The 14,052-nt window shown below is 44.9% G+C and overlaps 1 protein-coding gene across 5 annotated transcripts in view; it reads left to right on the top strand.

Moving 5' to 3' along the window:
- DUSP8 (dual specificity phosphatase 8) overlaps window positions 1-14,052 on the top strand; it is an 88,143-nt gene that overhangs the window by 21,071 nt on the left and 53,020 nt on the right. For 4 of the 5 annotated variants that reach the window (XM_080998870.1, XM_080998873.1, XM_080998871.1 and 1 more), the window contains one exon: window positions 13,053-13,191. In XM_080998870.1, the coding sequence (XP_080854996.1) occupies window positions 13,053-13,191 (139 nt within the window). Of the gene's footprint in view, window positions 1-6,892; window positions 6,951-13,052; window positions 13,192-14,052 lie in introns of those variants that run through there. The other variant, XM_080998874.1, reaches the window with a different exon arrangement.

Consider the following 14,052-nt stretch of genomic DNA (forward strand, 5'->3'; position numbering starts at 1 on the left):
TTAGAGTGTCTGTAATACAGGCAGTGTTTCCTCTATTCATTCATTGAACTTAGTTCTGTGTCTCTCTGAACTCAGTTGCCTGATGCATAATCTATCCTCAAGAGCCGTGGGTTAGCAGGGATAATCCTTTGAAGTAGGATTTATGTCAATGAAAATAATTGCATGCAGAGCAAATTGTGTGCAGAAGGGAGGAAGGAGCAGCGTTGTGCTACTGACGAGCCATCATCCTTGATCCTTTTTCCTTACAAAGGGCAGCGAATGACACAGAGGTGGTATAACTCTGCATGCCCATTTGGCACGGTCTGTCTTCTGCTTGCACTATGAGATCTAAAAATAGGTGTAAGTGCAAGGCTTCGCCATGCTGCCCTATAGCAAAGGCAAGCTGGGATGCTTATTCATACAGCCGAGGAGAAGACAGGTGAAAGGGTAAAGGAAGGAAATTTTATAAAAATGTGTGGTTTTGCTCCATCCAGGGAATTTAGTCTCAATGGTGCTTACTCCCAAGGAAGTACAGTGGTACCTCAGGTTAAGTACTTAATTCATTCCAGAAGTCCGTTCTTAACCTGAAACTTTTCTTAAGCTGAAGCACCACTTTAACTAATGGGGCCTTCTGCTGCTGCTGCGCAGCCGGAGCATGATTTCTGTTCTCATCCTGAAGCAAAGTACTTAACCCGAGGTACTATTTCTGGGTTAGCGGAGTCTGTAACCTGAAGCGTATGTAACCTGAAGCGTATGTAACCCGAGGTACCACTTATGTGACAGCAAATCCCTCTGCATTCAGTAGGCTTTCCTCACAGGTAAGTGTGTATTGTATTGCAGGCTTCTGGTTGCCAGCATCTTTTATATCGGTCATGCTTATTTGCCATTGGCGTGTAGAAATTAAGCAGGTTAAGCTGCACGTCAGGCCGAAGAGCACAGCTAACAGCAACAACAAAGAGAGTCTGGCAACCCTTGTCAGGTATGCCTCGCTCTTTTTGACATGCTGGGTTTTAAATCCTTGCTACCAGCCTTACAAAACAGAAAAGCAAGGAGGCAAGCTTTTATCTCATGACGTATAGACCTTGTTGTCTCCCACACAGCCTGCTGCCCTTCTTCCGAAGAGCCCAGGTACAGTCTATTCAGTTCAGCAGCCATCCTTTCACAATAGACCCTCCCCTCCGGCTCTCTATTTGTGGGTAGCCCTCAGCAGCTGGATTGCTTTTTAGTGTTTGTTCTTGCTTTCCCTTCCCCCATTTTATTATTTTGTAGCAAAGAATGGTAATTCAAGCGATTAATCAAATGCTAGGCCCAGCTGGAGCCATCTGTGGAGTCCTCATAATCTCCCTCCTCCCCTTGCATGTGTGCACACGGCTCATTGCAATTGGCTAGCAGTGACATCACCCCTGCTTGGATGTGGGGGGCGTGGAGTGTGTGAGGGGGAAAAATACTTCTTGCCTCCAGTCTGCTTTTACTGACGCTTCAAGGGAAGGTTACAGAGAATGGTTCCTGAATGGCTTTTTAAAGCACTACGAAGAACACTGGATAATATACAGCATTATCTATTTTTGTTCTTAACTGCTTAGGAAGCTGTAGGGGGGGGGGTGTCTGTCACTGCTGCCATGCTTAAAAGCTAAACGCAATTCTGAGAGAGCTTCTTGACCTAGAATAACTTGCTAGCTATTCCCAAATACTGTACAGGGAAATTGACTTGCCATTTGGTAACTGTTGCAAGGAGAGCAAGAAATGAGTTAAGGAGCTGCTCTCAAATGAGACAGCTCAGAAGGCATCTGCAGACATACCTGTATTCCATGATTCTGTATTCCATGCAGGTGCCACATAAGCATGGGCAGTGTCCTGAGAACCTTAGCTCTGCGCTTAAAAAAACCCAAACCCCAAACAAACCTACAACGGGTTTTGAGCTCTTTTGATTACACACGATAGGCTTTCAATGTGCATGTGACCTGGTCAAAGGTATATGTTGACTTGGATTTTTAGTGATCATTGTAGAAAGGCAGAAAAAATGGTATGATAAGCCAAAGTTACACACATTTCTTCATTTAGGTCCTTCATGCATGTTGAAGAACTGGACTCTTTGGGAGCCAGATTTTGGGTTACATACGTGTAGAAGTTTGATCTTGCTTTTATTTTTTAGTGGAGGGTGGCCCAAACACCCAGACAATTAGTTGGTGATTGTGGAATGAATGCAAGCTTCTTCTCTCCCTGCTTTCCAAAGGTGAAGAGTTGGAGTTGGGGGCCTGATTTAAATCAGGACCACTGTGCAAAACAACACCTCTCCTATACCTCATGTCATGTGATCCAGATTGGGCCTCCCAAAGCTGCCACTTATTTTAAAAAATCCATTCACACAATTGCTAACTGTGTGATGGCTATCTCATCTATAGAGTTTGGCCCTAAATCTTCTCCCCAGAAATTATTTTTGCCAGTTAAATTTTTTAACTAGATGGTTTAAGAAAAAATAACTTGTTGAAAGGCATTTTTTTTAAAATTTAAAAATATTTCTGTTTTTGCTTTATGGTTTTAAACTGCTGCAGTTTACAGGTTTTGATTTCATATAACTACTAAAATAGCAAATATGAATATCTATAGGGGAAAGAACTGGAGTTAAAATGCAACAACAGTAAAGGAACTTGGAGGAATTTTCATGGTGACTTTCACAGGAACAAAACATTTATTGATTCAAATGATGTAATCAAAAACTTGCACAGGTCTTTTGTATTCATCATGCTAGATTTCTCAGTGTAAATAATAGTACTGCATCTGTTGTATTGTTGATCATTGTGTGTAGATATGGATATACAGTGCTTGATTCGTAGATAAATTCTGCAGCCTGGACAAACTATACCAATCTGAAAAATTTGCTTATTTTGCTTATTCTTGCATAATTTACTCTGCTTCAGAGACTCTTAGCCCTATCCTTTCTGAATCCTTTTTAAAGCTGTCTGGCAGTCATCATATCATGTGAGAGTGACTTCTACAAAGTAATTATACATCATATGAAAAAAAATTCAATGGAATACGCACCATTGCTTTCAATGGGAGTTAGTCAAGATACCTGAAACCTGTACCTAAATTCCATTGTTTTCAACAAAAGGGCATTAACAAGAAGGTACATTAAAGATGTAAATCATGTAACAGCAGCAAGTTCCTAGCTCTAGATGTTTGGTGATCTGTTGATAGTGGGGTGAGCAATTTTGCATGGTTGGTTTTTTGTTTTCACTAGATTTGGAGAAGAGGTGACAGCAAAGGAAGAATGCCTTGTGAGATTTTGGGTGCTAGTTAATTGTCTCTCTTGGGAAATGAGGCAATTCCAGGTGGAGATTTCTGCTATAGGATTTGTTTATTTTGTCACATTCCTGCGAATGGTGAATACATTGAGCTATCCATGTATGTTGTTCTTGCAATGAATCTCTGAGGTGGGTTAGGCTGAGAGTGGCAAGACTTACCAAGTGAACTTCATTCTTCAAGAGCTTGAGTAGGGATTTGAACCCAGGTCTCTCTAGTCCACATTAAGTACTATATACATTACATCTGATTTAGGCACTGTATCCTTCTGTCAAGGACATAGCAACTCTGTCTAAAGGGAAGCAATCCTGGCCCTCTAACAACATATTGTTTGCATATTTGCTCTGAAGTAAGCATCATTGTATTCAGTGGGGTCTACTGACTTGTATGTCTGCATAGAATTATACAATTAATAAAACATATTATGTAGTACTCGGTATATAAACACACCACATTATTCACAGTAGTATGACCAGTGAGCTCCTGTTGTTCGGTCCCTGCTCCTGCCAACCTAGCAGTTTGAAAGCACATCAAAGTGCAAGTGTATAAAGAGGGACTGCTCCGGCAGGAAGGTAAACGGCGTTTCCATGCGCTGCTCTGGTTCACCAGAAGCGGCTTAGTCATGCTGGCCACATGACCCAGAAGCTGTACGCCGGCTCCCTCAGCCTATAGAGCGAGATGAGCGCCGCAACCCCAGAGTCGGTCACGACTGGACCTAATGGTCAGGGGTCCCTTTACCTTTACCTTTTTATGGCCAGTTTACTGTCAACTTACAGCCAGTGTTGTGCAGTGGTTAAAATAGGACTTGGGAGACCAGGGTTCAAGTTGTCACCTGGCCATGAAGCTCACTGGGTGACCTTGGGTCAGTCACTGTCTTTCAGCCTAGCCTACCTCACAGGGTTGTTGTGAGGAGAAACTAGGGGAGAATACCATGTATGCCACCTTGAGCCCCTTGGAGTAAAGGTGGGATATAAATTTAAGTGACGTAAATAAATAAACTTCACATGCACAGAACAGGATTCTGTGCCAAAGTGACCCAAGTTCAGTTGTAAAAAAAAAAATTGAATTCTGCAGCAGCAATAAATTATGCATATCTAGCAAATTTGCATGCACTGCTTGTTTTCCATGTTCTGCTGCTTCTGGACATGAGCATAAACTAGGAGCTGTGCAGGATGGTGAAGCTTTGCTTCCTGGTGGCTAGAAATGCCATGCAGCAGCTCTCTGGCTCCTGCATCTCCTATGATGGCCTCCTGAACCTGGCCATACCCTCACCATCACCCACTGTCCACACATAGTGGCCAAAGATCAGAAGAGGGGAGTCTGCTCTATACACATAGGCACCCCCACTCCCATGATCTAGAACCCTGTGCTATCAGGGTTCTAGGGAGCCACCCTGCATAGAGTTCGCCCCTTTCCTGAGACCTTACCCTCAGTGCATGGACAGCAGTCGGGGCATTCAGCTGGGATAGGGCGCAGAGTCAGAAGCATGGCCTTGATCTCCTTATGCAGCTGTAATCACACAAGGTGTAAGTGCCCAAACAGGGCTTATATATTGTCAAGATCCTTGTAATAGAGGACATTCATAAATTATAGCTGTAAGCCTTTGGGGTTCTGGGACTAAGGGGCTTTAGTTGTTGTTAGAGGTAAGTTCAGCGGTAGCAGAGAGAGAGAGAGAGAGAGAGAGAGAGAGAGAGAGAGAGAGAAGCAAATCCCTTTCAGGATGCTGATTATTGCACCCTTATCTTCTCAGTTGCTCATGTAACAACTGCATGAAATGCAATTAGTTCTTCTTTAGCTTTTTTTTTTTTTAAAAAAGACAATATTAATTGAATATGTGTTTGCTGTCCTTGCGGTCAGAGAGGAGAAACTTTGGAGGACTGTCAGTCCATTCATGAAGTTAACTTGCAGTCACTGAGTCAGTCCCGTGTGTGGCTTCTGGTGGGTCGATGGGAGTCTCTTTAAGCTTAGTTCAGGTAGTATTGAGTGAAGCATTGAGTCAGAAGAATCTGAGAGCAGGGCAGATCCCTACTACATGCCTCGCTCGCCTGCAACCCAGGGTCACTATTTTTGGGACAGTAAAAACCCCCAAACCAATTATGTTTAAATAGTGAGTTTTGGCCTTCTTTTGTAACCGGTAATGCTTCTTCAAACTCTCCTGGGATGAGAATGGACACGTGGAGGGCAGCAGTGTTGTGAATTACCCTCATGTTATTATGTGGGGTCTTTTTGTTTCTAATGGGGGAGGGGGGGCAGGGGGTGAGTGGAGCTGCTGCTGAGTAGCAGATGGCAGGAAGGGTGACATCATAGGCACAATTGTCCTACCCCATTATTCTTCCTGACAAGCTCCTGCCCTCCTTTTTGGTTTCCTGCTGACAGAATTTGAAATTGTGTGTGTGTGTGTGTGTGTGTGTGTGTGTGTGTGCTGGGAGGCAGCCAGAGGTCCTCCCAAATTCCTCCCTTTTGGGTAAATTATGTTTATCTAGTACTAGTAGTATTTTATTATCGCTTCTAAAACAGTCAGGTACTGACCATAAAGACAGGCCCTCCTCCCAATTCGCAACTGTAGGGAATGGAAAGAGTAAGAGGAGATCAGTATGGCCTATATAATTTGGGTTGGTATGTGAGACAGGAAGGGTATGTTTTTACACATGCGCGCAGGCCAGACGTGGACATGCTTTCCCAGGATCAGGTTCCTGTGAGTTCATTGTGACTTACTTGAGATTTAGGATTGCAGCCTTGGACTTGTCAGCTCCAGGCTCTACAAGGTCTCCTGTTTCTTTATGGTTTAAGAGAAGGAAGATAATGTGCTGTGTGTTGTCCCACCTCCCGGGAATTGTCATTCCAGTAATGTGATGGGAAGAATGCTTTGGGGAAATATGCCCTTCCCTATAGCCAAGGCTGGCATCAAGACTCTGCAATCTGTTGCTCATGCCAAGGCCTCTGCATTGTGCCTAGCACTAACTTCTGGCCCTGGTATTGCCCCTCCTTGCTATGGCTAACCTTTCACCTTCCCTCTCTGAATGAGCAGGTTGGGACAGGATTAGGAGCATCCTCCTCTGCCTACCTCACCCTCTGGACCAATATGCAGGTTGAGCCCACAGAAGGAGGGCAAGTGAATGGGGCATTCACTTCTTCTTTGGCAATCACTCGTAGCCAAGTAAGATTGTCTTCCATAAACACGGTTTTAAGAGGAGGCAGTCCCATTCAAGGAGATGGCTTCTCAGGCCATTTTGCCCAAGGACCCCCTCCATACACACAGTAACGATACAGGAGATTTCTCTAGATTTCTCTCTTAGCTTGTGTCCCTTGCTACTGGGTTGGCGAATTTGCATGATCACATTTGTGGGCTGAGATCCGTTTCCTTCATTAGCAACACTAAAGGGGGGGGGGATAGGATCCTTTTATCGTGGCAAACCAGTTTATAGGTAGGGATTGATTTGTTACTCTGCAGCTTGAAACATGCTTAATGTGGAAGGTGATTTCCATGGCATTTATATTTTCATGCAAATGTGCTTAGGATCGCAACCTTTTGAATGAGGAAGAATCAAGGGGGCTCTTGAGTTAAGAAATGTTGCACATCACTGCAGTTAAGCTTGATTATTTGATTGCGGGTTTTGCTTTGATGCTATGGGCTCATTCAGCCGATGACGCAGCATTGTATAACCCAGGTAAGTTTGTTTAGAAGCGCATCCCTTTTTCATGCCTCTTCTCTCATTCTCACAAGTCGGGACGAGGTAGTAGGTGATGAAGCCTAAGCTGGAGACAAGGTAGAAGGCTTTGGTTATGACAAGTGGAAACTGCATAGGTCTGATCAGGGAAGCATTCTGGGGGCAAAGAAAGGAAGAAAGGGTTTGGGAACCCTGTGCAAGCAGGCACTAACAGTTGAGGCTTTTAAACATAGATCCATGTCAGCCGTCACTCAACACTTTTATAGTTGAAGGAAACACAATCCCGTTTAGCTAAAATGTATTTGAAACATCCACACCCCTTCCCGCTATTCCCCAGTTCTGAACTCAGTCCAGGCAATACCATGTTTACTCGATGTGGCTTGCTTCTGTGCTGCCAGTGCTTGTCTGGGATTTCTATTGCCTGAAACCTTATAACTTTAATAAGATATAAACCGTGTCACATCCATCTGCCGTTGCTCAGCAACCCGTCAGTAATGCCCAAAACAAAGCTCCCCATGTGGAAGGAACACTAAATCCTACTGTGGGATAATTCTGCTTCCAAAGCTGTTGTTTCCTTCGCTGCTAATAGCCCTGTCCTGGTAGCGAATCCTCCCACCTGTGGCAGCAGTGCACACTGCGCGTGAGTGACTCTCCTGTCACCTTTGCCCCTGTGGCCAGGGCTGGAGGGATTACTTTGCCTGCCATGCTGGATGTGCGTAGGTTATGTCACAAGAATAAATGTCTGCTGTTATCTTTAAAAAACGCAGGGCACTTGTATTCACATCCTGCATTAAATTTTCCAATACAAGCCAGGAAATACATTGTTGTTGTTGTTTGTTTGTTTTTTAAGGCAGAAAGGCCAATGAAGTGTATCCTCTGGTGCTTCTCAGCTAGATCAATAACTCAATTTCTCAGTATTCCTCTCAGGTGCAAAATGATCGTTGCAACATTGCATGTCACATGCATTTTCTTAGCAGGTTATTCATGCTGAAGCCTTGGAATTGGTGTTAATGTGCGTGTTGCAGGGGAAATTAAAATAGGAATGGGCCACTCAGTATCTTTTGGATTCTGATCACAGGGTTTCGGAATATGTACTAGGGAAAATGACAGGCAGTGAGTATAAAAGATGTGGCGTGAGTATATATGTGTGAAGGTGCAGGTGAAGGCAGGATCAGCCAAAGAACCAGGCTCCCTTCTTCTGAGAACCTCTCTATTAGAGCATAAAAATGGGAATTCTCTCCCTCTCCTTTTCCAGCCGTAATGTCCCACAGTCCTTCTGCTGCTTAACTCCCACCCCTCTTGAGTTTCAGATACTACAGACAAAACCAAATATCCATTTCCACTGGAAATATTTAGTGAGGCATGACATGCTTGGCATTTATTTATGCTACTCTCTTATAGTGGTTTGTTTTGACAGTCATAATTGAGGGCTAAATTAGCATCAATAGCATCCCTCAAGTTTCATGCTGGCAGCCAGACACGAGTCAATCAGCAAGGGATGTGTTGAAAGTTGCCAGGCAACTACACATGGTTAAACAGGTCCAGTGAACTCAAAACAACTTGGAATAGAATCTGTTTTCTCTGTGGATTTGCAAGTTGGTTTTGCACACTCTTCTATGTCCAGAGGAAGGTGCGTGGGATGTAGCTTTTTGTTCATCTTGTTTAGGCTTGCATGAGCTTCTCAACTGGCTAACATAGAATCATAGGCTTGGAAGGTTCCCCAAGGGCCATCTAGTTCAACCCCCTGCAATGCAGGAATCTCAACTAGATCGTATATGACAGATGGCCATCCAACCTCTGCTTCGAAACCTCCAAGGAAGGAGACTGCAATTAAACAAAAATCTGATGTGACCTCTAGGGATTCCTCCCCTAGCTTTTTGAGGACACAGTCTTTTGTTCCCCACCCCAGATTTGTTAGTATAAAGGGAGAAATGTGAGAGATTGGTGTGGCACAAAAAGGGTCAGCCATAAGGGCTCCATAGGCTGCATCCAACTGAGTTAAACCAGACCTTGTGATATGAATGGATCTAATATAGCCATGTCCATCCATTTAGTGGGCCTACTTGTAGGACTCTCACAAAAGTGGTCTCATATAGGGGCGGGTGGTACGGTTCCCATGGCAATTGCACACCTGATGTGTGCTTTCATGCATCTAATTAACTAGGCTAGTGCAAAGGAATTTGAAGGTAAAAAGGAACTGAAAGGAAATTTGGAGTTATTAGCATTACAGCAAGCCCTAAAAGCTGCAGTCAGAAGTCTCTCCCATCCTGACCCAGAGATGCCAGAAATAGAGCCTGGAAACTTCTGCAAATAAACTACATGCTCTACCACTGAGCCATGACACTTCCCCATATTGTGCCTGTATGTTTCCCCACCTTTTTTTGCTAATAGCAGTTCTGGAAGGGGTTAGGATAGAAGCTGTGAGGATGGGGGGGAGAAAGGGTTAGGGACCCCCCCCCCCCGCTTTGCACACAAGTTCTACGGTTTTATAAAAAGAAATTTACTGATGCAATCACCGATTGGCTTCATGTCTATTTGAGTGCATAGGCTTGTGCCAGAGATTTAGTAACTCCCTCTCCTCAGGGCCTGAGTTAGGAATCTGAAACAAGGAATTCTCAGAGTTCTCAGCAAACTACAATTCCCAGCATTCTTTAGGAGAAGGTATGTGCTTTTAGTTTTGTCACCAGGGCATGTATGCTATCCACAGCTCTTCCTTGGTCTGATACACTGAACAGCGGGATGGCTGCATATGAAAGCAGCCATGAATTTTAACAGGGAGAAATGTAAAGTATTGCACTTGGGCAAAAAAAATGAGAGGCACAAATACAAGATGGGTGACACCTGGCTTGAGAGCAGTACATGTGAAAAGGATCTAGGAGTCTTGGTTGACCACAAACTTGACATTAGCCAACAGTGTGACGCAGCAGCTAAAAAAGCCAATGCAATTCTGGGCTGCATCAATAGGAGTATAGCATCTAGATCAAGGGAAGTAATAGTGCCACTGTATTCTGCTCTGGTCAGACCTCGCCTGGAGTACTGTGTCCAGTTCTGGGCACCACAGTTCAAGAAGGACACTGACAAACTGGAACGTGTCCAGAGGAGGGCAACCAAAATGGTCAAAGGCCTGGAAAGAATGCCTTATGAGGAACGGCTAAGGGAGCTGGGCATGTTTAGCCTGGAGAAGAGGAGGTTAAGGGGTGATATGATAGCCATGTTCAAATATATAAAAGGATGTCACATAGAGGAGGGAGAAAGGTTGTTTTCTGCTGCTCCAGAGAAGCGGACACGGAGCAATGGATCCAAACTACAAGAAAGAAGATTCCACCTAAACATTAGGAAGAACTTCCTGACAGTAAGAGCTGTTCGACAGTGGAATTTGCTGCCAAGGAGTGTGGTGGAGTCTCCTTCTTTGGAGGTCTTTAAGCAGAGGCTTGACAACCATATGTCAGGAGTGCTCTGATGGTGTTTCCTGCTTGGCAGGGGGTTGGACTCGATGGCCCTTGTGGTCTCTTCCAACTCTATGATTCTATGAAAGCGAACTTGATTTTAAGTGTCTTTCAAAGCTGACCAAACACATACTCAAAGACTATCTGGAATGTAATGGAAAGAGCTGTTTAGTCCTTTCCCCCATTTGGCTAGTGCCCTCTTTCTTTCTATCCGTCTGTCTGTCTGTCTCTCTCCCTCTTTCTGGCTTTGCTTCACCACAGCTGCTGTTCTCTGACAGCAGAATGATAGATGTGCTTTGCGCCAGAGGGAGGAAGGCCGCCAGCTCAGAAGGCCGGCGTATGCCACCCATCAGCCTATTCAGTGGATGCACTGAGCCATGGCACTGTGAGGATTTTATCGGCCTTTAATGCATTAACCTTTCATTAGGCATGGCAGCCCCTGACTGTGCCTCGCACTCTCCGCCTCTGCTCCTGCCATGGCCTAGGTACGCCACGGAGGCTTGTCATCGGAGGGAAACCCCTTTTGTCCCTACTCAGGGATCAAATGATACATTCTCGCAAACCCAGTGAACCTCATGCCTTCTTTTCTGCACATGCCCAAAGTTCCAGACTTGGGTCTGCTTCCTTGTGCTGGTGTAGAGAAAATCGTTTCCCTTCCCACCTCAGCTCCCTCAGCCTGAAACAAGATGAGTGCCACACCCCATAGACGCCTTTGAATGGACTTAATCGTCCACCGGTCCTTCACCTTTTATTTTTTATTTTTACTTTATCTTAGAGAAAATTGTGCTAGAGAAATCGTCCCCCCAACCTTCTTCTCTGCTCTAATCTGCACGCACCCCCACCCCCACATGGCATTTTGTGCCATGGAGAAATCCTGTTAGAATCTGAGAGCATGCAACTGATTGCAGGCCAGATGGCAAAGAACAGCTTATTCTGATTCTGGGAATGGGAGTAGATGTGTTTCCTGCAGCCTTTGCTAACCTAGTGCCCTCCAAATGTTTTGCACTGTGACTCCCAGCCAGCACGGCCATTGGGAGTTGCAGTCAAAACACCTGGAGGGCGTCAGGTTGGCAAAGGCTGCCTTAGGAGGTGTGTGCTTACTGCCCTTGTTCTGAAAAGGCGCTTAGCTTAGCTGATGAAGGCTGAGGTCTAACCCTAGCCCCCTTTTAAGGGCACCCACAAACACTTGATTCTCCCTGCTTCCTGACAACTCCCACCCAATTCTTCAGAAACGATACCACTGCTATTGGGGTGGATGGTTGGGAAGTGGGTGGTAGGATTGGTAGGATAGAAGTATGAAAATGTGGGATGAAGAGTACGCATTTCCACCCTGGTTGTCCAGCTTTAATTTCTGTGGTTGGGTGGGTGGAGTTAGCATAGTGGCTTTGACCTGTCCCCCCCAACCCCAACCCCCCACTGTCGAGAGGAAGCCTCTTTTCATGCTTGGTCTGAAACATATGCAATGGGACTTTGCACGTCTGCTTTGCAGAGAGAGAAGTGTGAGCTCCACACAGATCTGTAATTACTGTATCTCCCCACAGATGCAGTGTGCAGATTCCCACTTCACACCTTCGTAGGAAGTGTGAAAGAAAGCGTGGGTCATTTGTACTTCATCTGCTCCTGCTTATTGCTAACATCTGTAGTAGTCCTCAGTCTTGTGGTAGCGGTTGTGTTCTTCATAGCGGATGGATCCCTGCCCATAATTAGTTCCCTGTCCTCGTCTATCAAATGGCTCCTATTCCTTTAACAAAACAACCTCTGCTTTTTCTTTCTTCCCTGAAATTTCCTCCAGAGCACGTATATGACACCACTTCTCCAGATCACTCTTCTTCTGTGAGGCTGCTGGCTTAGCCCAGCTTCCTCCAACCTTCAATGTACCCATTAGCCATTAGTCCTTGTCTCGTTTGGAAACTAAGCCTGGGTGCAATGTAACCGAAATGAATGCATATTCTTCTGCTGTGAGCTGCCTCCATTTTCTTACCCTCCTTTTTTGTCTCCTCTGTTGTCAGATTTTGGGTTATAAGCTTCTGAGCAGGGATCTGACTTTCATTTTGCAAAGCAGTGCACACATTTTAGTGTTGCTTTGTAAATAATCACAGAATGCATGGGATGCTAATAACACAGAGACAGGGGTGGTTGATGACAAATTGGCTGAGTTAGTACTGCTGCTATAAACATCCATTATCATTTGTGTCATTGAATATTATTTGTTCTGTGAGGGTGCTGAGAGACCTCTTCTCCCTCTCCTGGCCTCCACAAACTTCAGATAACTGAGCACTGCACTGTACTGTACAGTTCCTGAATACAATTTGTGCATTTTCGGAGCTTTGTTACCTGCTGTGTTCTGGCATGGCTTGACCACCCTTTGCTAGCATAGGTGGATAACAGAGTTTCTGTATTTTACATATGCCAGAATAATAAATTCTGTTAACACTTTCTGCAACCACTAACAACAGCTTTCTCACACGAGTCCTGCTCTCCTTCAAAGCATTTATAAATGAGGAGAGATCATATGAAGGAGTGGGGCAAACCATTGTCCCCCTGGGTGGGGACAGTAAAGAGACCCACTCAGTTTTCTTTGTTTTGAAAGCTGTAGCAATTTAACATTTATGGGTTATGGAATAACGTTTGTATTCTTGTGGCACTTCTCTTGCAGGTAGAAGCAGAAGACCACCAAGATGTGGTGGTCTATGACCAGAGCACACGGGATGCCAATGGACTGGCGTCTGACAGTTTCCTCTCCATCCTCCTAGGCAAGCTGGACAGCTGCTTCCACAATGTCTCCATCCTCACAGGTAGGAATTGGTGGCAGTCATAGTGAAAGGCCAAGATTTTGCCTGTTAAGTGTATGGGGAAGAAGCACTTCAGAGGACAAAAGGTGGCAGTAAAAAGCCTCAGACTACTCTGTCTTGCCATTTAGTGTTCTTTCCATGTGATTTATGTTGGACCCAAGTCCCAGATGTGATGTTTGTTGTAACTAATAGAGCTGCATTGGTGGACCAAGGGTGGAATAGCTGCCCCCTCCATCTCTTGTGTCACTCCTGAATTTAATTGCACAGCTACTAAGAAGGGAACTTTACCAAGGGGTTGGATGATGTGTTGTGGCATCAAGATGGATGCTAGAGTGTGAGAGAAGCCTTTATTGCAATACCTTTCTAGGTCTCGAGTACCTTGTGGCCTAAATAGCAACCTGTATTCCTGAAAGTGCTTTACTGCAGCCACGTCACAGGGGTGGGGGTTTTTTTTGGTAAACCTTCCTCTTTGTTTGAAGTGGGAATGGTAACATTATCTGAAGTGGAATGTGCATGCTGATATAAATTTTTAAAGAAAAATTATGGTTTTTTAGATGTTAGGCATAGTGAAAGTTGCAGGGGTGATATGCTACTACCTAGGTAGGGAGCTTGTGACCCTAAATGTTGCTAGACTATAAATCCCACCATTGGCCATGCTGGCTGAGGCCTTAAACGACTCAGGACCGCAATACCTCAAGGACCGCCTCTTTCCATATGAACCTACCCGGACCCTGAGATCATCTTTTGAGGCCCTCCTTTGTGTGCCTCTTCCTTGAGAGGTCCGGAGGGTGGCAACACGAGAACGGGCTTTCTCTGCAGTGGCTCCCCATCTGTGGACTGCTCTCCCCAGGGAGGTTCACCTGG

The sequence above is a fragment of the Podarcis pityusensis genome, assembly GCF_964106645.2.
Source record: "Podarcis pityusensis genome assembly, chromosome: 1".
Taxonomy (NCBI): Eukaryota; Metazoa; Chordata; class Lepidosauria; order Squamata; family Lacertidae; genus Podarcis; species Podarcis pityusensis.